Source organism: Taudactylus pleione, unplaced genomic scaffold (assembly GCF_031769625.1).
Source record: "Taudactylus pleione unplaced genomic scaffold, aTauple2 ptg000318l, whole genome shotgun sequence".
Lineage (NCBI taxonomy): Eukaryota > Metazoa > Chordata > Amphibia > Anura > Myobatrachidae > Taudactylus > Taudactylus pleione.
Window position 1 is genome coordinate 2,524,936 of NW_028284719.1, and position 24,050 is coordinate 2,548,985.

The 24,050-nt window shown below is 41.0% G+C and overlaps 1 protein-coding gene across 1 annotated transcript; it reads left to right on the forward strand.

Annotated features, from left to right (window-relative positions):
- The first annotated feature begins 3,355 nt into the window (after positions 1 to 3,355).
- On the forward strand, positions 3,356 to 15,611 carry LOC148509642 (nicotinamide N-methyltransferase-like). Its single transcript, XM_088442899.1, has 3 exons — positions 3,356 to 3,447; positions 4,411 to 4,618; positions 15,188 to 15,611. The coding sequence occupies exons 2-3, from the start codon at positions 4,530 to 4,532 to the stop codon at positions 15,609 to 15,611; spliced, it is 513 nt and encodes a 170-aa protein (XP_088299025.1). The 5' UTR covers positions 3,356 to 3,447; positions 4,411 to 4,529.
- Positions 15,612 to 24,050: the final 8,439 nt, after the last annotated feature.

Sequence of the window (24,050 nt, forward strand, 5' to 3'; positions counted from 1 at the left end):
CAGCCTCTTGCCTCCCTCTGTGTATAATCAGCAGCAAACAGGTGTGGATTTGTGGCCAGGCAATCAGTTAATTACAGTTGGTGCACCAGCAGGCAGTTGTGGACAGCCAGCACCAGCGCAATTTGAATCTGGTGCTGGTTGCTAGCCTATCAGAGCTCTTGGATTGGCAGCCAATCAGGAGCCACAACTGCTGATTGGCTGCCAGTCAGTGAGCTCTGAATGCCTCGTGACTGGTGGTGCTGTCGTTTTATGACTGCCTGCCAGTGTATGGGGCAAGATTACACAACCCAAATGTGTAGTCATGTAATAGTAGATATGTGTAGTTATGCATGAGATAAAGTGCATCATTATGCATTGTACACTGTTTGCCAGGTACATATCCACACATCGGCAACCGGCGTCACGTTGGCTAACCGAGAAACCCAATGAGGTCTGGGCCAAACCCGTAAGTTACTGCCAGTGAAATTGACTAGTGACTTAAGTGAAGAACAAAATGTATCTATTCTTGTAGATACAGGGGTGGCCAGACTTAGAATTTTGCTCTAAATTTGTCTGTCACCAAATAAGCTATTTCGGCCATGGCGGTAACAAGGAAAGTACATCATTATCAATAGCATTCTTTTCTGCTAGCTGCAGCGGCCCCTATACATTTAATTTTTTTTGTGTAGGATAGGATGCATTATCTATTGTAAACCTGATGGAATGTTTCTACTCAGAGAACCGGGGCCGCCCAAACATGGAAACTCTGAGTCAGATTTGAGTCCAGCTTTGATATTCCCACCTTACTCAGATCCGAAAACAAGGCAAAATATCATCAATCCTGAATCGGATTCTTGCAGATTTTGGATTGTATACAAGTCCCTTCCAACTGTGATCGGCACCATTTCCTTGCTGAGTCCCGGGCTGTGTTGTCACTGCTGTACTCTGTCCAGGGGGGATTTGTTGTCCAATACAGGGGTGTGTTGTGCTCTATCCAATGGGCTGTATTCTACATCCAGGGGTTTGCAGGGGTGTGCTGTGCTTCGTCCAGTGGGCTGTGTTGCCAATCCAGGGGTGTTCAGGGGTGAGCTGTGCTTTGCTCAAGGCACTGTGTTGCTCATCCTGGGGTGTTATAAACACCAAAGAGCTCAAAATAGATCTTTGAAATGAAAAACATGCTGTAGTTTAAAAAGTGGTGAATTGCAAACCGCACATTCAAACAGCACAGTTTAACCATCCAGGAGTGCGCTGTGCCCTGTCCAGGGGGCTGTGTTGTCCAATCCAGGGGTGTTCTGTGCTGTCCATCATGGAGTGTGCAATCCAGGGTGTACTGTTCATCCACAGGCTGTCAATAAAAGTAAAAAAGAAGAAGTTAAAATAATAGTTAAAGAGTAGATTTTGTGCTGTACCCCAGTGTATCCATATTATAAGCACTGTGATGCTGCAGGCCAAACCCTCTCCCCCAGTGTATCCCTATAAGCACTGTGACACTGCTGGCCATACCCCAGTGTAATATTCATACAAGTATTGTGATGCTGCCATCTGTACTGCAGTGTAATATTCATAAAAATATTGTGACGCTGTAGTTCATACCACAGTGTAATATTCATACAAGTATTGTGATATTGTAAGTCACACTGCAGTGTAATATTCATAAAAGGATTATCACGATGCCATCCGTACTGCAGTGTAATATTCATAAAAGTATTGTGACGCTGTAGGTCATATTGCAGTGTATCCATATGAATTCTGTGATGCTGCAGGCTGTACCCAATTGTATTGTGACAGTGTAGGTCAGAAGTTCCCAAATGCAGTCCTCACGGCACCCCAATGGTTTAGGTTTTAGAGATATCCACGGTTGAGCACAGGTGACTTAATTAGTACCTTAGTCAATTTGATTTAACCATCTGTGCTCAACCATGGAAATTTCTAAAACCTGAACTGTTGGGGAGCCTTGAGAACTATGTTTGGGAACCTCTGCTGTAGGTCATACCACAATGTAATATTCATAAAAGTATTGTGATGCTGCCGTCTGTTCCGCAATGTTATATACAAAAAAGTATTGATACACTGTAGGCCATACCACAGTGTAATATTCATAAAAGTATTGTGATGCTGTAGGGAATACTGCAGTGTAATATTCATAAAAGTATTATGACACTGTAGAAGTGTGTACACACTAGACGATTTGCTCCATGTGTGATATCGTCTAGTGTGTGCCCGGAAGGTGTGTGTTCAATGACGTTAACGACATTGAGCACACACACTGAATGATATCATGGGCGATATCATTCAGTGCCGGGCACCCCCTTCATCCCCTAACCTGCAATAACTTGAAAATATTGTCAGGTTGCCATGCAGGTATGGGCGAATAGCGACAATGACCAACGACCTGCGGGAGCACTCATCGTTGGTCGTTGATGCATACACACTGGCCGATATACTGAACAATATTGTTATCATTCGTCATTTAAAATATCAGCTCCTTAGGTCTTACCGCAGTCTAATATTTGTACAAGTATTGTGACACTATAGGTTATACAGCAGTGTAATATCATGCAAATATTGTGACGCTATAGGTCATACCACAGTGCAATAGTCATACATGTATTGTGATGCTGTAGGTCATACTGCAGTGTAATATTCATAAAAGTATTGTGACAAGTAGGTCATACGCAGTGTAATATTCATGAAAATATTGTAATGCTGCCATCCGTACCGCAGTGTAATATTCATACAAGTATTGTGACACTGTAGGTCATACTGTATTGTAGTATTAATAAAAGTATTGTGATGCTGCCATTCATACTGCAGTGTAATATTCATAAAAGTATTGTGACGCTATAGGTCATAGCATGGTGTAGTATTCATACAACTAGTGTCACACCGTAGGTCATACCGCAGTTTAATATTCATAAAAGTATTGTGACGCTGCCATTTGCAGTGTATCCATACAAGTACTGTGATGCTGCAGGCCATACCCAAGTGTACTGTATCCATGCAAAATTGTAAATAATGTAATGCTGCAGGCAGTACCCTAGTGTATCCATATAAGCACTCTGATGGTGCAGGCCATACTCCAGTGTATGCTTTCATACCCCAGTGCAACCATATAAGCACTTTGACGCTGAAGGCTGACCAGGGCCAGATAAGGACCACATGGGCCTGGAGCTGAGAATGTTCAAGGGCCTACACAGAGAAGGGGAAGAGCTGTCATCGGTGCTGTGCTGGGGAATGTTCTGGAAGTGCAATAAGCAGGGACTCTAGGACCCAGGAGACCGGGCAGTGTGTGCTCAGTGCAGAGCTGAAAGTGAAACTAGGTGATAGAAGCTGGAAGCAGCAGGAAAATGGCAGTGTAAGAGAGCTGCAGGAACGTGGTCTGTAGTTATCAACAGCTGAGTGAGGAGGCTTTGAGCTGGGACACCTTGCAAAGGGACAGACCGAGGAGCTGCACTGCCAGTACATGGGGTAAGCCATCTCAGTATATGACAATTCCTTCAGTCTCCTTATACCGCATGCCGACGACAGCCTGCACAGGACGAATAGGAAAATTGTGCTCTATATTGATAATTTGCAAATAATGCTTTATACTGAAACAGTTGTTTGTGGGACATATTGTCATGCATAGAGAGTTTATTTGTTAGTTGAGTTTAAGGTACTTATTTATCAGTTAGTAAACGAGAAGCAAGTATTGTAATATATTACTGTGATGACTATAGTATGCATTAATGAGTGTTTGAAGACAATTCTAGTTACTATGTAATGGTTATTAAATGATTCTCGCATGTTCAAACGTATTCACTACCAGTGTGACAAAGTGCTCCTGCACAATAAAACTAATGTCACTCTCAAAGTGTGTAATTACTGTGCTGGGTTCTGGGGGATCTCCTGTCTCTCTGCTGTGATAGGAGGAGCCTGAAAGAGGAACTGCACTGATCCACGCCCAAGCAGGTTCCAGAAGGTACAGTCCACTCACTGACATCCCATCAAATTGGGGGTGTTACATATACATTACTTACACCACAATAACTAACACTACAAATAATTTTTGAAGTCTAATTTTATGACACTTCGTATCACATGGTGTTGTCATGCTTATTGACAAGGGTAATAATTATAGCAATTATTTATTTTATCATAAACAGAATTCAGTTAATTGATCTTTAAATTGACACTTTTTGAGGGTCCATATTGTTGCTCATCGTCTGTAAATTAATGAATGCATGCTCTTTCATAAGAAGTGTCCCCAGATATTCTACTTAGGGTTTAATGTAAATTAAATATTATTGTATGAGTCTGCATTCCACATGCATTAAAGCAGAAACAGGAGCATTATGAAGCTGTTGTTTACCCATTACATTACATAGAGTAGCAGTGTGATGTGTAGTATAACAAACTAAACTCTTTAATCATTGTACTCCTTCTCTGCAGGTCATATTAATGGAGACATTTTAATTGACATCAGTGTTGGATCCTTTATTCACCATCTCTATTCTGCCTGTGAATTTTTTAAAGACATCTATTTACTGAGGTTCAATGAGGAATGCATTATGGAGCTGAACAGATGGCTGAACACTCGTACAGGAGCGTTTGATTGGAATCACACATCATCATATGTTACAGCATTAGAAGGAAACAGGTTCAGTATCTGTACATACATCTCTCAGTCTAATACCTCTTTTCCACCAAACACCCGGGTCTGACCTGGGTTTTTGGACATGGTTCCAACCCAGGTCAGACCCCGTTTACACTGCCCCTTCGATCTGGGTTACTCCCATGTCAGCTCTGTTTACACTGAACTCAGGTCTGCCCTGCTAAACCTGTGAGGGTCATAAAAAGTGGGAAGTGACTGCTCCACAACCACCAATCAGCTTATTTTAGGCATGACCCAGGTAGGTTAACCCGGGTTGCACCATTCACCATTACCTAGGTGCATCATCGGTCCAACCCTGGTAGCTACCTGGGTTGGATTGCTGGGTCACCCAGGTATTTGCTCTGGTGTAAAAGGAGTTAAAGAACAAACATTTGTCAGTGCACACTGACCTTTTTTAATCATGGGGGAATATGTTTTGAACAATATTTGAGGGACAAAACTGTTTTATGGTGGGTTAGCCAAAAGTATTATGAACTAATGAAATATAGCATAGAGTAACTGCAGCAGATATTTCCAATATCTACTGTGGTCCCTCCATATCTAGGTTTCTATAGGAGCTGCTATACAGATTTAACAAGCTCTGTATAGCTGTAACAGGGATTTATTTGGAAAAGGTCCCTGCGGATCCCTCTGCATCACGTTTCACTGATGGCTGTGTATGTGCAGCATATGCTGAGGGACCAAACCAGGAAGCAGAGTGATGTTTCCCCATTTTACACAGTTTCAGACAGGATAATACATACCCAGGGTATAGAGTCTCTGGAGATGATTCAGCGTCTTATGCAAATTCACCACAGGTGCTTCCACATTGCATGCTCATAAATAAATGCAGATCTTCCCCTGGACTCAGGGTTGCAGGTGTCTATGCAGCTGATTTGCCACCGTCCATCCACATGTCAATTTACAGTAGGAATCAACACTATTCTCTATGCCTGGTGCAAGAGATTCATCTGAAATTAGATAGATCTCTGCATATACAAACCTCTTCATAGGCCGCAATGTGTATGTCCCAGTTACGCCCATTCAGCTGCAAGTCATGAGTGACTGAGAAGTGCACAACTCTGAATCCATCATAGTTGCTCAAAGTTGTGTAAGGTTGGCTCAGTCATTCACAGTTTCTAAAAATCAAGTTATCTTTCCATAAGGGCCATAGAGTGGGGTGTGCGAGCAATGTCTTCCCCAAGGGCACAGGGCTCACCATTCCTGCCCCATTGCCCCTGCATCTGGCTAGCATGGTGCCTGGAACATCACCCTGCGCATAGTAGTGCTGCTGTAGTGCTGCTCGCAGCAGCGGTATAGGATGTTCCAGACGTGTATAGTGCAGTATATAGAGCCATCCGAAGCATATAGGCAGCAGGACCAGCACAGGGCACCAGAATAACCTGGTCCAGTCACTGTCTGTCCTCACTACTGTGAATCAACTCACACAGATTCCTCATGATTAAATACTCTTATGTACATTGAGGTACAGTATTCAAATTCTTCTAGAGTATACTGTAGGTGGATATTAATAAAATCCCTGTTATGGGATTTTTCTGTATGTGTATAGCTTTAGTATGTTTTTTCATGATCATTTCAATGTTCTTAGGACTCCTGTCTCTGCTTGGGGTATCTCACTTGCTTTATCTGCCTTCATAAGGGTTTTAATTATATTGTAGATGTTCCCTTTAGCTGTGTTCTTAGGTTGAGATTGGCAGTGGCCTTATCCTGTTGATGAGGCCTATCCACCTGGCAGGCCTGGACTCCATTTTCAGATGATGGGCTTTCACCATTTGATGAAGAGCTGTGTGGCTTCAATTGCTGTTGGAATGGTTAACCTCTGATATAAAAATTTGTGAAGTGAAGGCTCTGTAGTACAGTTGGGCACTACCTTTGGCTTTATGGTCAGCTCGGTGTACTGCTGGGTGTCAGGAGCCCAGACCAAAGTTCAAGGGCCTCATTGGATGCTAAGCTCCCTTTGGAGTCCAGATAACCCTTCAGGTTAATACATTGGAGCCAAGTAAAGGTATTATTGGAGATTATTTCCTACCACCTATAAAGTGTGGATCCATTTAGGACTCTGTTGCAAAGTCAAGATCTGCTGTAATGTTTAAATGATATGTGGGGCCTCTGGTGGCCACAAGTTCTCAATGCAGGTGTTTCTGATACAAAGTCAGCTGTAAACCCTGCTGTGCTTTTTTGAATATAAGGGCTGGAAGAGACCCTGTATATGTAGTAAGGCACTAATAAATGGAGTTATTTTTGCAGGATACACTATTAGAAAATAACTTTGTATAAGCCTAGCAGCACCAGATAAGGTGGAGCATGTCTCTCAAACAGACAGCACATTTAACCGATATAAAAAAGAAACAATTATTAGCTAATGCACATAATTGTATATTAACCTAAGCCCGGTGGATGTAATACTGATGTCGAAAGACAGAATAGTGAAGATCCCGACAGGATGAGTATTTTAAATATTCCTAACCCTCCTCCTCTAGTATTTTAACTATGCCTAACCCTAAGGTGCCTAAACCTAACCCCGCCTTTGTGCACCCTAAACCTAACCCTCCCGGGAGGTGATTAACCCTAATCTCCCCCGTAGTGCCTAAACTTAACCCCCCCTTTCCCTAGCCTAACCCTAACCTTCCCCAGGAGGTGCATAACCCTGTCTCTACAGGTATCCCTAAACCTAACCCCCATATCCCCAGGCTAAGTGTTCTACTTTCCCGTCACGAAGAAACAGGATTGCGGGGGTCGGTGTTCCGGCAATGGGATTAACATAGGCGTCTGTATTCCAATGCCTATGTTAAATTCCTGGCCTGGATTGCGCTGTCGGGAAGCCGCTGTTCGGCATTTCGACTGCCGGCTTCCTGATCACATACCAATTAGGGGAGCATATATATATACATCCACTGTGACAGGAGTAAGGTATCCCATTAATATTTACATTAACTATGATAGAACCCCTAGGGGGTATACAATAGGTTTAGATATCACGGAGCCATCTATATTACTGTGAGTTTGTGGCTTACTGTTATATAAAGAAGCAATCAGTTATAATGCTGATCAGTGTGTGAGCTTTATAAGTTACTACTGTATATCCTCATTAGAGCGGCACATTCTGGGACCCAGCTTATATACCTGCATACAGAGGCCCTGATTCAGAGCCAGATGCTCTGACAGAGCGCTCGCTCTGAATCAGGGTCGTCCCTCTGAATTTTAGAGCGCCTCCTGGCCGCTCGCATAGCTGTGGGTGAACACCCACAGCTATAGTGAGCGGCCAAAAAGATGGTCGCGATGGTCGAGACCATCGCGACAATCGGGCTTGCGACAAGACCCTTGTGGTAGGGTCTCATCTGCCGCAAGCCTTGGAGTGCTTTTGGCTCTATCAGAGCCGAGAGCACTCCCACTGACATCACTTGTGATGTCAGTGGGGCTGGCCCCAGATGGTAGGCATTCCCATGGGAATGCCTCCAACTGGCCTGTAACCCCCGGCACGCCCACCAAAGGGGGCATGCTGTCACTCACCATCGACAGCACGCCCCCTTTGTAGTGAGACCCATAGCGACACATGCGAATCAGGCCCAGAGTCTCACCAGATACTTTATCCATTTCAGAGACACACATTGGTACTCTTTGTATACATAACTCCTGTCATTCAAGACAGTAGAAACTGTTTCCAGGTACCATTAAAGCAGCATTATGTTTGATTTACCAACTGCGCTGATTTTGGGGCATATTCTTCCTGCTCCATAGGATGGAATTAGTATATCTTTTGCCTGTGAGTGCATTTTTCAATATAACCACAAATAAAACAAAGAGCAAAGACACACCAACAAGGTGGGGGTGGGAGGCCAAAAGAAACAACAGCAGGAGGAGGGGGATAATGGGAGTAGGAATAAAATGGGTGTATATAAAGGTGGTAAGTTTCTGCTCAAGGGTCAGCAATTGGGTATCGGAGGATTGCAATAGGTCTACACCAGACAACTCCACATCTACAGATAATCCTGATACTCAGCAGATTCTTTATATTCTAACTGGGAAAACCATGTAGTAATAACCTACTGGTATCTATCCTGGCTGGAAAGTGATATGTCCTCCATATCCAGTACATATCAATTCTTTGGAACCATACAGATATCAGAGGAGGGTGAGGGGCCTTCCAGTAAACTAGGATTACAGCTTTTAATGCAATGAAAATATGCTTGGTGAGGGATTTATAAGTGGGTAAGTCAATAAGATAAAGCAGCCAGGAACAGATGGGGTCCCCTCCTGAACCACAGCCCTGTGATCTAAATAACTGTAACTCAGAACTCACTAATCCTAGGGAAATCCCACCAGATATGGAGGGGGCATGAGCTAGCTAGGCCTGGGAACACTCGGGCACCTATACAATCTTGTACGAAATTGAAAATGTGTCTCCACAACTGGGATTCTCTGTGCGGAGATCTCAGTATATAAAAAGATTTGTAAATAGCACCAAAGCTCTCCATCCACCAGAAGCCACTTCACCTGAAGGGTGGAGAAGGGAGACACTACATCATTCTCCACCAGCTGACTAAGACAGAGTGGGTGCAATGTCCACCCATGTGGAAATGTGTTAGGATGTAGGCCTGGCAAGAAAGCAGGATTGTACAAGAGATAGATAAATGGTGAAAGCAAGAAAGATATGTGCTTGGGGGTCCTATGCTTTTTGAAGCACAATACCATGGGAAAGATCGTCAGGTGGTCAGAGATTGGAAAGCCGGTACCCAAGGAGTTGCTTTGATAGGGATAGGTAGAAGACTATCTTTAATTAACTCACTGTTTGGAATCTGTACCTCTTGTCCACTCAACTGTGTGACTTGCAAGGATGGCGTTGTGGTAGGTCAAAAAGTTAGAGAGCTAAAAACCACCTTGGTGTTTACACCTGTTAAGGATATAATGTTTTATTCTCTGTCTTTTGTTACCCCACAAAAAGTCCAATCATGTGGAGATCTTTAAAAAAAAGGTTGGACTATGTATGTGTTATGCCTGTAATAAATATAGTATCACTGGGAAAAAAAATATTTTGTTTATGTTAATGCACCCCAACCATGAAAATGTCATTGGAACTCTGCATTGCAAGTCCATTTTATATCTCCAGGAAGAGGTTCAGAATTTCATTTCACTGAGGAGAAGATTCAGTTAGTCTGGTAAATTATTGTAGGTGAAAAAGTAAGGTAGGCTCAGGCTTTATCGCCTGAGGCTATTCAGTTAGGCTCCCTTTTTCCCTTGATACCCGTGTTAATGCCCGTCAAATGAACAGGAATTAACACTGGTTTTCAGACATTATCACACCGAATCCATGAAAAGTTAATGGATTCATGCTTTAACTGGCTGTTATCTCTCAACAGTTATCGGCAATTTCTTTTCGGATCTCATGATATCCAAAAAGAAATTCCCATCAAGTGTGGATAATTGAATCACCCATAGCGATTAATTAGCTAGCGGTATATTACAGTGGCTAATTGAGTCTCCCATTAAGTAGGAATTATAACTTGTAAGAAAAACACCAAGATATTTAATGCAGGGGTGTATCTAGGGGTCCGAGAGCCCCTTGCAAAGTAAGGGACTGGCATCCCCCCGCTAGCAGTTAGCCTGGAGGGCGACTTATTAATTTTTAAATTACTAATTATGGGAGCCTCATATGAAGAATGAGGCTCCCATTTATACCACCACTTTGATTTACTTTTTGGGGCAAGGGGGTATTAATGGGCAGTAGAGGCACCTAAGAAAGCTGAGAGGAGGGAGAGGGCTTCCTGGGTGACACAGGCACCCTCATATATATACTTAACTCACTGACACTTCTGCCCCCCAATTCCCTCCCCTCCCTGCTTGATGTGCACACATCCACACATAAGCAAGCTGGAGTCCAGGCAGTGGCATCCATACCTGTCTTTGCAGTGCACCCGGTGCATTGGGCTTGTAGCCTTGTACTGTGCTTGCCGGGTAATCAGGGGGTGTAGCCTCACAGGTGAGTGAGTGACCTTACGGGTGGGCATGGTATAGCCACCCGAAAACCTGTTTTTTTTTTCACACTGGGGGCATGGGAGACGCAGGCTGGCCTCGGGCACCAGGCTGTGTAAAGAGCCGGCTCCCTCACTTTGGTAGGAGCCGAGTGCTGTACGTAATGCAGCACCTGGCTCCTGTCACTGTGGGGAGTCAGCACTTTGCTAGTGAGTCCAGGCATCCCTCCTCATGCCATCCTATGCACGGCAGGACACCTGCAGTTGTACACAGAACATAGACATGCTGCATATCATTTTAATCAATGGAAGCTGATTGTGCATTCTATTATCATCGTTCTGCGAATAAGATGCATTTGATGGTAAAGAGTCACATGAAAAGATGCTCAGCACTACCAAGTCATGCAGCGCTCACATGTTATGTGTAATGTGACTTGTAGCATGCGGAGGATAGATGTATGTAGACACATCTGTAGTACTAGTTTTTGTCATTAATCTGTCAAGTGTCTTAAGTAATGACTGTGTTATTGCTTTTAAAAAAAACTCACTACATCTTTTTCTTCACTTGTAGTATTTTCATTTACTTTTTACGCCGCCATTCAACAAAGCTAATATTATATACAGTAAAATCTAGACATTAAAGATGGCCGCCAATGATTTCCTGAAATTGGCTATATCTCAGCTTCTATCCTTCCAATTTTTTGTTTCAAAACTTAATTTTAATTGGAAATTTTTTTGCTATTACACTTTTTTCGTAAACCTTAGGGTTTCCGCATAATTTTCAAAAAACTGAAAATGTCATATTTTTCACAGAAGTTATTGTCAAATAACTTTTTTTTATAAATCACAATATCTTTTTTGTACTTTAGAAGACAAAATGAACATTGTTTCAGCTTTCCATTGATAAAAAGAAAGTCCCATTTTGATAAGTGAGTTGGGCTTTTTCCTAATAATGCATGTGTCTCAGTTCATTGTTGTCATATTTAGATTTTTGTTTTGTTTTGCTATAAAGCTCTTTTAAGTATAAAGTATTTGTAACTATATTTATTTCCTAAATCCTTAAGGGCTTTCAAAATTTCTGTAAAATCTAGAATGTTATTCCCTATCCTTTCTTCCATTTTTACACAAGATGTCAAATAAAATAAAAAACACTTTTTTATTATTATATTCCTCATTGTCTGATTCATTCCAGAAACAAAGTAATTATTTTCAGCAAAACAAGTAGAGCATATTAGTATAGGATCATATAAAATTATTAATTATTAATTACTCACATAGTTCTGTGTTGCCACAATGTTGACCCTTATTGCAATTTGAGCAAAGTAGCATGCAAAAAGCTTGGCCTTTGAGCAGGAGCATTGTGCACAACATCAAACAGTATAGGTGAATTTAACCAGTTCTTTGCAAGCTTCCCAAATAGAGGGCAGAGATGACCAGTCCTGCTTCCACTCCCCTTCAATCATGGTCTATTTCTTATATTTGGCCCTGAATTGTTGGCTTCTACTGAGCAGGCCGACTCCAGACTTGTCCTGCTTGAATTGCCGAATAGAGACAATGCTGCTTTAATACCTTTTTAGTTGATGGAAAACTTTAAAGAGTTTGAATTTTTAAAGTAAAGAGGAGCTATCTCACACGATTGACTGAGAAATCTTTGCCTCCATTGTAGTAAAGTAAAACAACAAACTTTTCCAGAATTGCAAAATTCTCATCAGAAAAAAATTATTGCAGAACAGAGAGAGCATGTAATGCTTCTGTGTCTTTGGGGAATAATTTTTCATTTTCATCTTTCATGGTAAATGATGAAGTTACATCTGATCCAGGTAATGCATGGAATCCTTAGAAAGGCAACAACTTTATCTTCACCTAAACATAATGCTGATGTATCTTTGAGACCTCTGAAGAGAGTCATGAAAATAGAGATTGCCAAAACAAGTACATCAGTATGTACTGTGTAAATGACAATATACTTTGCTCCATGTTCAACACTATCTTTATCGGTCAGGAAGATCCTTCTGCTTCTTCCTGTTGTCTGCATTCAACTCCATCGATTGAAGTTTCTAACAATATAGATGAACAAATTATGCCATAGATCTTAGTAATGATGTGAGTCCAATCAAACTTCAAAAGTGCTTGCTCTCTAAGTAACTTAAAAAATTCCAGTTGTTTGGTAGCATGTTTTCTTGTGCTACATGGTGATGAATACAAGCATCTCTCTTCTCTAACAAAAACTTCTGTCAAGCAAGAATCCCAAGAAATGTGTTTTCTTTTTGCATGAAATCTCACAACATCATGATTAAAAATTCTGTTTTTAACTCCATATCACAGTACTCTCTAAATGTCCATGATATTTTGGGTGGAAGAGCATGTGCTAGTGCTGGTCCATCGTATATGACTGCATTACATAAACCTTCAAACTGAGAGGCATCAACTGTTTTTTATATTCTTGCATATATTTCTGACATGCTCGCAGAACTCCATTTGAAGAAAGAGAAGGTGGAGTACTGGTGTTCTCGTAATCAAAAAGTTGTCCAAATCTAACTCCCTGCTCATCTGCACAATGCACAATGCTCCTGCTCAAAGGCCAAGGTTATTTGCACACTACTATGCTTAAACTGCAATGAACAACAATGTGGCAACACATAGAATAATAACTATTTGAGTAATTAATCATTATTAATTTTATATGATCCTATACTAATATCCTCTACTTGTTTATCTGAAATTAATTACTTTGTTTCAGGAATGAATGAGACGATGAGGAAAGAGATGTTGTTTATAGTCAAAGAGGAATCCCAATGCAGTTTAAATTATTTGCAGGAAGGTTTCTTAAATTTTAATTCTTTTTGTATTTAGCTACTATTTCATGTAATTATCAAAGTTAAAATAAAATTGTAATATAATAATTAAAACATGTTTTTTTATATTATTTTACACCATGTACAAAAAAGGGAGAAAGGATGGGGAATAACAATTGTTATTAAAAGAAATGTTAAAAACCATTAAGGATTTAATAAAGAAATATAATTACAAATACTTTACACTTAAAAGAGCTTTATAGCAAAACAAAAAGAATATTAATATGACTACAATCACTTTATCCTTGGATATTGACCCATGATTTTTCAAGAAGTTTCTTATCAAAATGGAACTTTCTTCGTATCATGGGATAGCTGAAACAATGTTAATTTTGTCTTCTGAGGTACAAAAATGATTTTGTGAATTATAAAAAAGTTATTTTACAAAACATAAAAATATTACATTTTATTTTTTTTTAAATTGTGCAGAGACCATAAAGTTTAGAAAAAAGTGTAAGAGTAAAAAAGTTTTCAATTGAAATTAGCTTTTGAACAAAAAAATATAATTTACATCAGAAGGATAAAATCTTAGATATAGACAATTTCAGGGAATAGTTGGAGGCCATATTTAATGTGAAAAGCTCTCTTCTGATGTCATCTGTGACCACAGCTATTTGTATATTTTAATCAAAAAGTGCATCATTATTTTATATACCAGAAATACTACAATTCTCAAAGTAAAAATCCAAGATTAAATTAATATCAAGTAAATATTAACCTAAAATATTGCTTAAAGTAGACAAGTATTTTTGGCTATACAGTATTCCTATAAGGAACCACTATAAAAATATATAAAACATAAAATTGTGTAATATGTCCTCTAGAGGTTTGCACACTCAGCATCCAATTAGTAATGCCCACTTGCTATAGGTGATAGTCATAGCATTGCAGTAATATCCTCTCTGCTGGACATTTAATCTAGCTGATGCTAACTGTTTAATTACAGTCTATAGACTATTGTAGATGGCAATTACTCCTCCTCAGCCCAAAATTACATTCTATATAATTTAATTTTACAAAATATAGATGAATCACAATAGTATAAGCACCCCTATAGGACGTATTATATTATTTTGTATTTTATTTTTGCTTCTGGGCCAAAAGAGGATCTTATCTATCCTAACCTGTTCTTGCACAATTTCCTAAGCAATTTTTCAAATAAACATGCTCTCATTTTTACAAGGCTGCTTTTTATTTGCTCAGATGTGCCTGCATTCAGATTCACAAATTTCAAGGGTCTTCATTATATTATAAAAATCACTGCTGTACTGTATATTTGAATGTTTTTATTGCACTTAAAATAGTATAATCCCAAATAAAGTTCACCTTGAATTTGCAAATAGTTGCCAAAGAATAAAACTAGGACTGATGTTTGACAATGTTGAGGTAGTTGCAAATGTAAGAGTTTTTTTGCAATCACTAGAATACTAAATGCCCTCCTGGAAAACATGGAATTCCTCCAATAATATGACCTCTCCACCATTTAAATAATTCTGTCCCAGAAAACATATTTGCAGCATGTGGACATATAACCAGCGTACACCTCAGTCAGTAGAGAACATTCAAAAACATCAACCTCTTTCATCAGTAAAAGGAGGAATTCTTGCATGCCTACAGATGCCATAATTTCCATGTTTCATAAACCATTGCTCAAAAACCAGAACAAAAGGCTTTTTTTGCAGAAGTTTTGCTATTACATAAATTACATTTTTTCTGTTTGTATTTTTCAGTGACCAAAATGAAGACAAAGAAATGAGGCTGAAGACTGCAATAAAGCCGATTGTGAAATGTGATGCTGATAAAGAAGATCTCACAGAACCTGTGGTCCTACCACAAGCAGACTGTGTCATCAGTGCAGTACTGCTGGAAAAGATCAGCATGGACCAAGATGATTATATCAGAAATGTTAAAAAAATTGCACGGTTGCTGAAAACTGGAGGACATCTGATATTAGTGGGGTCTTTAAATGCAACTTATTACATGATTGGCCAAGAGAGATTCCATATACTCAAATGTGATGAGAATTATGCCAGAAATATTCTTGTAGGAGAAGGGTTTGTTATTGATCACTGTGATGTCCACAAAAGAAAGTCAGTGAGTGATCTTATTGACTATGATTCAGTTATTTTCATCACAGCTCACAAAGAGAAGTAGTTGAGGAAGAGACTTGAAATAAGAAATATAACAGATTTTCATATACATTTCCCTATCTTAAATTTTATAAAGTAATTTTAGAATGTAAAGATGAGTCCTCATACATCTAACCTCAACACATGTGGAATGAGACAGCTGGTGTGAGTGAACCGCCAGATCCTATGTGACTCTGCTAGTGACTGAGGGCCTGATTCAGACCCGCTTGAGAGCGCTATGTACTCGCAAGCGGGTAGATGGTGGCCCAGTGTGCATGTGCACGATGGAGCCGGCTCCGTCATGCACATGCATGAGACCCGGATAGTGATGGGCAATACGTTGCTCCGGGTCTCGTACCAAGGGGGGTGTGCTGTCAATGTTGAGTGACAGCATGCCCCCTTTGGTGGGCGGGCTGGGGGCATGTCTGCCCAGACGGATGCATTCCCGTGGAAACGCCTACCATCTGGGGCCCCACTTACATCACAAGTGATGTCAGTGGGAGTGCTTTTGGCTCTGTTAGAGCCAAAAGCACTCTAGGGCTTGTGGCAATGAGACCCTACCACAAGGGTCTCGTCACAAGCCTGATGGTCGCAATGTTCTTGACCATCGCGACCATCTTTGTGGTCGCTCGCTATAACTGTGGATGGTCACCCACAGCTATGCGAGCGGCCAGGAGGCCACTCTAAAAAAACAGTACATGAAGCACAATGGAAAACTTGGCATGGGAAAAAGCATTGGCTGCTTCTTTGTAGCTCTTCATATACAGAGTCAGAGACTTAGTCACACACAGATGTACAGATATGTCCTCTTACATCTGTGCTCTGAGCGTGGCTTTCAGGCATCCTAGTTGCAGCATATACTGTAAATATGCGTGATGGCCTGCTTAAGATGTGATGTGAGAGAATCCACTCCATACATTACACAGTTTAACCTTTTGGTGGCGATTGTTCCACTGATGAATAATACAGTTCTGAATACAATACTGTAGCAGTGGATGGAAAGCCATGACAGATGGGCCAATCACATACACTACTACTGTACTACGGTGTAAGCAATCATAACAGGGTTTTTATTACTTTGCGTTCTCGTACAACCAATCTTTTTAATAATATTGCACAAGAGGTATTCCTATCTGCTACTGTATAGTATATAGTATAATGTAGAAAGATGGGTTTGCCGTTAAGCACTACAGACAATGTCACTAGAAGCTTGCTTGGTTTGACAATAATTGGTACAAATACTGTGTAATATGGAGCTGGTAGTGGTATAAAGATGCACTTTAAGCTTTCAATAAAAGAATATTCTGAAACTTGCAGTGTTGTGTATTCCTGCCTGTTAAATTGCTACTAAATGCACTGAGGACCAAGTCATAGACAACAGGTGTCACTCATCAAGTCATAGACTACAGGTGTCACTCATCTTGATGGTAACCTCCGTGAGTTAGTGGGTAAAGTGAATGCTTAACACAACTGTCAGCAGGGATTCGATTCCCATTAAGGCCAGGGTCATTGAGCAATGTCATTTTGTTATCAATATTATTTTTTCAACAGTATATATTTTAAAAATGTATCATTTGCACTGCATTTCAAACATTTAGCAATCAAGACACAATAAGGAGTACATTTAGTAAGATTTGAATTTGGTTAAGATTGCAATCTCGAGTGAGTTTATGGAAGTTTTTGATCTTGCAAATCTACTAAAGACAAACTCAGGTGAGTTTGGGAGATACTTCTCATTTTTCATTGAAAAACTTGGGTGAGATTGCAAACTCGATTAAACTCACCATCGGCCAAACTCTGAAGTACTTTTCATGAAAAAGATATGACTCAAGAATTTACTAAGAAACAAGATTACAATCTCGGGATTAATTTAAGCCACTTAAGTATGATGTCATCCATGTGTTTGCATAATTTGTTAGCCACCTATAGATTCCTTCATCATTAGCTCTTAATATCCAATAAAATAAAGATGCTACACACCATAGCTGGTAGGAAGAAGTTCCACATTTTATTTATCACTTCCATTAAGTTGGTGGCCTAGGAAAAGCAATTGCAAACTGTACTACTCAAATTTTGGTCAACCAAGTGGGTAATCCTACCAATGGATTGGGTTCTTCCAATCCCACTACACAGCCCTCAGAGGACATATCATTCTCACACCACATGATTATCATTGTACCTTTATTATGATTTAGTTTGCAATTGCATTTCCCACCACAGCTAGGGTCTCTTTAGGAACTAGCCCGCCAACTACTTGCCGCCTACTCCCTGCCCTCTACTAGTAGATCCTCTATCAACCAGGCCATTCCATAGTCTGACAGATGTACTCCATCCACCTTGTATAGTGATTCCAGTGAAGCCACCATTTGGGGTGCCTAATTCCCCTACCTCCTAAGTTGGTTATGAATTTGCCTATTATCCTATTCACCTTCCGCCCTGTCCTGTGCATAGCTGGCCCTGCTGCTGCCGGCCACTGACTTCTAGGAACTATGGCCCTGATTCAGAGCCGGATGCAAGTGGCTGCTCGTTCGCTCCGAGCGATGTTTGCCCAACTGTGCATGCATACGGATCGTAATACGCATGCGCGAACCACTCAGTGCGGCCAAAATTCATGTGCTCGCAAAATAGCCAATGCCTGATAATTTGAGTGACAGAAAGAGGCGTATGTGGGTGGTAACAGGGGAAGGTGCTTGAAAACGGAGAGTGGAGATCCGAACGCAGGCGTGCTTAAATGTCAAAACGGGTGTTTTATGGGTGTGCATATTTAAAACAGCAGCGTCATTGACCTCGTCACTGGGTTCTTTTATAGCCAGAACTGCTCGCAAAATTGTGGTAGCAAAAACCAACCACAATAATAGCGAGCAGTTCATACCCTGGTCGATGTACTCGATTAATCTAATAAATAGCGGACATGACGTAGGATGCGAGCGGCCAGGGGGCGTATTTTTCAAAAAAATGAACGCAAGTTTTGTTAGCTCGTTCTGACCTAGAGGCGTGAACAGACCGCAAACAGCGAACGGTTGATTTGAATAGCCACCCCTTGTTTTAGAACGAACGACCGCAAATAGCGAGTGCCTCTGAATGAGGGCCTATGTTTGACCAAACCAAAAGTGTGTCTGGCCAACATGAGTGCAAATTGCTTATCTCTATTTTGATTGCACTGACCAGGCTCCAGAAACTTTTCTTGCCTAAGTCGTTTCCCCCAAATGTAATTTTATTTTCCTTGCATATCCCTAGCAATTTCTTTGCCTAGTTGTTCTCATTTAATTTCTCTCCTTCCCAACCACCTGATCCAACCCCACTGTCTCTCTGCAGTTTGCAACAAACCATTCTCCCTTGCATTTCTCTCTGCCTAGAAGATAAAAGAATGCCCCACGTTCGAGTGGTCTCCGACCCCACTGTGCAACTCTAAAATTTAGAAAAAACGTGTCAGTAACACTGTAATGCACAACACTTTCAACCCCTCTCCCTTTGTTTGAACTACTACTAATGAATGCTCACTTGAGGTTCAAGACCCTTGAAAGGGGTGAAAACAAAAACCTCATGTTTAGAACCAATTGTAGAAGTTAGAATTTATAGTGACATGAGTAAAAATAAACCCCCCCTCAGAGGTAGATCCCCTCTCTTCCCCCAAAATCATGATGAGTATGAACCCACATCTGTCTACTTCCCTGGTCTAATGTAACTCTTGTAACTGTTTCCCTCCATAAAGTTGGTGGCCTAAGAAAAAAGCAATTGCAAACTGTACTACTCAAATTTGGTCAATGAAGTAAGTAATCCTATCCATGGATTGGGTTCTTCCAATCCCACTGATCGTGAAGTCAGCAAACTCCTCCCTCACTATGCAATACAAAGTCTTTATCTAGACTTTTGCACCACCATCCTGCATTTTGGGAGGAGCCTTCACAATCTTCAATATCAATGGGGCAATGACAATCACCGCAGAATTGCTGCATACACTTGCATAGATGTCACACATCCACATAGGTGTCCACTGCCCATCATTAGGCAGATGAGCCAAATAACTTGCAAAATCACTACACGGCTCCCCGAGGACACATCATCCTTGCACCACATGATTATCATTCTACCTTTTTTATGATTTAGTTTGCAATTGTGTTTCCCGCATCACCAACCCACCGGATCCATTCTGGACCTTTCAATTTTACATAGCACTCTTGATTCCCTGATCATGACAATAACTTAAAGCAAAACTGTGTTGTGTGACTTTCTGGATGTTGCCACCAGTTCTTCGATCCTGACAGCCCCAAAGTAGAAAAATTAAAAAAACACCTGGCTATTTCTCACCCACTACTACCCAGTTTTAGAACTATGTAATGGGATGCCAATTGGAGCAGGCATATTTCCTTGTTCTCATGTTATGAAAGTGCCAACTTCATGATAATTTTTGATGCAGCCACCCACACAAAGCCACTGGAAAAAAGCAACCTAATGGGGTTTCTAGCAACCCTGCTACTCGAACTCACCAAGTTTGTTAACATTTGTGGTCAATAGGTCTTTATATCCTCTTTTATGAGATAGCATCTCCCCTAATCCTCCAGTGCATTTGAGATCAGAAAACCTCCTGTGACATCCTTCTTACCTCTTAAGTTCATGAACTGAAGATATCTGCTATGACACCTTTGAATGACCTGAAATTTAACTCTACCAGATGTAATCTAATATAACCTGACTTCTAGTTTTACCTAGATTCATCTCCAGAAACTGAACCCACACTTTCTCACTGAAATCTCAACAACGTGCCCTATATCTGACCCAACATACCCATGACACTTGGTATGTCTTCTTGTACACATATTGAATTCTTCATTATTTATTCGAGTAGAAAGGCCTCATATTTGCTGCCTCAGAAATTGCACAGTTTGAACTGTGGGCTGCAACTGTTATTGCCAGATTATTTCTACCATGATACACATTACCGCAGTTATGACTGCATTTTATTTTAGCTTGGTATACTGTAACCTGTGGTTTATCCCCATTCTATCATATTTGAGCATAGGCACTACCAGCTAATTAGAAGTTTTAAATAGACAACCCCCTGAACTGTGAGTTTGCCAGAAACATGCACAGATTCATGTGATTTGTGTATGTTTCTGCATATACAGTAAACCTTCTCTAAAGTATTAATTGCACAGGGGTCCCCCTATATTTAAAACCAGCACTAGGCTCAAATCTGGCTACCATAGCCAGGGGACCCTATCACTGGGTCACCCCAGCCAAAGCATTATCTCCCCAAACCGGTCAACTCAAGCTGGGGATTTTTGACTGTTTTTTACAGCAGGGGTACAGGCACTGGCTGCTTGCTGGCACCTGTAGTTCCACAGAAAAAACAATACTATTTACAATACTATTATCACCCATACCCACAACCCAGTGGTGTTGGGAAGAGTCCATGGCTGCAGACTAAGCCTGAGGCACTCGGGAGTGGGGGAACCTCTTTATTGGGGGGTTTCCTACCTCCCCTGAGATTCCTGGCTTGGGCTTACTGGCTTGTGGTGATTATGCTATGGTTGGGGTGACCTGGTGATAGGGTCCCCTGGCTATAGCATTACTCCCCAGCCAGATGTGAGCCTAGTGCTGGTTTTAAATATAGGAATACCCCTACACAAATTTTCCCCCTTAGTTTTAAAACTAGGACAGGCTTAGCAGCCCAGTGCTTCTTCTTAAAATACGGGGTAACCCTATTGATTTTTTACCCCATATATGGGGCTGGTTATGCTTTTTGAGGGGATCCTACATATTTTTTTTTAAACATTTAACCCTTTTTTACAGGTACTACATAAGTAGTCTTCACATATCTCACTGATATGTGTAGGCTGCTTGTTCGGGAGAGATTGGTAGAAAGAAAACACTGCAATCTCAGGTGAGTAACCTTATCTAAACTTGCTTCTTAAGGAAGACATCTCAATATTCTTCACTATTGGCCAACTCGGTCACAGGTAAACTCACTTCTTAGTAAATTTGTGAGTATCAGAAGCATCAAATCACCCGAGTTTTGGCAATGCAAATCGAGTTGAAAAAAGAAACTGGATCAGACTCGATTCTTAGTAAATTTTCCTCTACACTTTTCTTCTTTACACTACCATTCTGTATCTTGGCTGAGCTGGCCACAAACACACAGCACAAGTTTAGATTATTATTTTGATTTTTCCTTTTTTATTGTTGGATTACTGTTTAGTATGCTTTACTAATACTCTTTTTCACTGGGTGTTTGGTATATACAGTATATCTTCATACATTTATTTGAGCAGGGACTGACCTGAGGCTTTTTATATTCCCTATTATGTGTGGTTAAAGATTTTCCCCTATTCTATACCAGGTGGACCTGGGCTATTACATCTACAGCTCTTCTGTAGAAATGCTGTTTTTAGGTGCTGTGCTGCTGCTACTGTGCATGTAGTTTTTCTTCAAATTGCTATTTTGGTGCTACTGGGAATGCACAGGTGCCTCTTGAGATAGAGAGCACTGTCTGCACTTGCGTGGCCACCACTTGTACTATGGAGCAGAGTTTGGTTTAGAGGACTGTGGTTTAGTGCTTTAATGTGTGTCTAGCTGCACAAGTCTTGTTTAATTAATAGGATGAAGTTTTAAGTTACCTAACTGTTTGAGATTGTTATCTGTTTGTTTACACCAGAAGTTATGTTACCTCTGGTACATTTCCTGTCTATGGGGTGCTAATAATGGCTATTATATTATGAGTATATAAGGAGCCTCAGGTGAGTGTGTCTTATATATTTTTCTTCTGGTGACAACTGTTTCCCCCTGAACATTTGATTGTCTTGACAAAGGTCCTTAATGACCGAAATGTTGTCCTATCATGTGACATGTGAGTCTTTTGGATTATAAAGATACATTTGCTATTTTAACTTAGTGAGTGCTCTCTTTATTGTTGAATATATTGTGGTGAGAGGAGTTGTCACTCACCTGAATTGCCCACATTCTTGTAGGATAAGCTCCCTCCAAGGGAGGCTAGATTGAAGCCTGTGCATTCTGCAGTAGCAGTCTAGGTGTGGAACTCTGGGTTTTCACAGTTGCACAGGCCTAGCTGCAGCTGATCACTGAGAGATAGAAAGGGTTTAATACTCTCATACACGCAGTGCTCTGGGCACTGACACTGGCCAGTTGCCAGTTTAGTAGGCCAAAGCAATAAGTGTTCACCTCCGGGGGGCACTCCATATTTTGTCCTTAAGTCAGACCTCCTATATAGAGTCAAGATGGAACAAGGGAAACAAGTTGAGCAGTTATTGGTACTCAGGGTACATATACCACTAGTGTTACTGGCCGATCTTACCCATCTCTGTGGAGTTCATCTCGGAGAAGAGATAATTTAAGAACATATCCTGCTCTGGTTTTTTTGGCTAGGAATCATGGACAAAGTCAAAAGGTTCTGCCAACAATCTCCCGTGTGCCAGATGACCAGCCCAAGACCTCATCTGAGGGCACTCTTGGTCCCAATGCCTATTGTCATAGTACCATTTGATCGCATTGCAATGGAGCTCGTCAGTCCACTGGAAAAATTAAATTGGGGTAACCAATATGCCCTGTTGATCTTGGATTATGCCAAATGTTATCCAGAAGTGATACCCTTACAGAATACCAAAATGACTACTATTGCCAGGGAAAATTGGGAATAGTATGTCTGCATACTGTGGCTTACCACCCACAGATGGATGGGTTGGTGGAGAGATTGAACAGGACTCTATAGTCAATGATCTGCCAAGCTGTCTTAAATAGTAAATGGGACTGGGATGAAGTATTACCTTACCTCATGTTCGCCATATATAAATTTCCTTAATCATCAACTGGATTCAGCCCTTTTGAGCTCCTCTTTGGAAGACAGCCTAGATGCACCCTAGACCTATTGAAAGAAGGCTGGGAACAGCAGAGAATTGAGGAACTGATCACTGTGGAGCTCACAGGAAATTATATGAACAGCTACATAAAATATGACCCATTGTCTGGGAAAATGTTGTAGAGGCCCAAGGTCATCAAAAATGAGCAGATGCATCAGCTCAAGTTTGAGAATTTCAACCCATCCCTTAGGACTAATTAAGCAATTGTAATATTCCAATTAGCTTAATTAGACCTTAATTACTCACCTTCTTCAACACTATCTTCTGCATCCAGAGTTGGGAGATGGCTCTTCTCCAGCAGGATGAGTATGTCAGTGTGTGTGGTGTGAGTGAGTGTGTGTGTGCATGAGTGTGTGTGTGACCCCCATGTATGTGTGCCACCCCAGTAACAGTGTGGCCTCCCGGAATGGGTGTTTGGAGAACTACATCTCCCAGCAGCGCTTGCCCCTCCCACCTGCACCTGGCGCCTACCAGCAGCCCCCGGGAGTCCCAGCAGCCCCCTCTCCAGTAAGAAGATAGAGGGGATGCGACCGGGAGCCGTGTAAACCACAGGGAAGTGCTTTTTTAACTTAATATTATGCGGTGCAGGG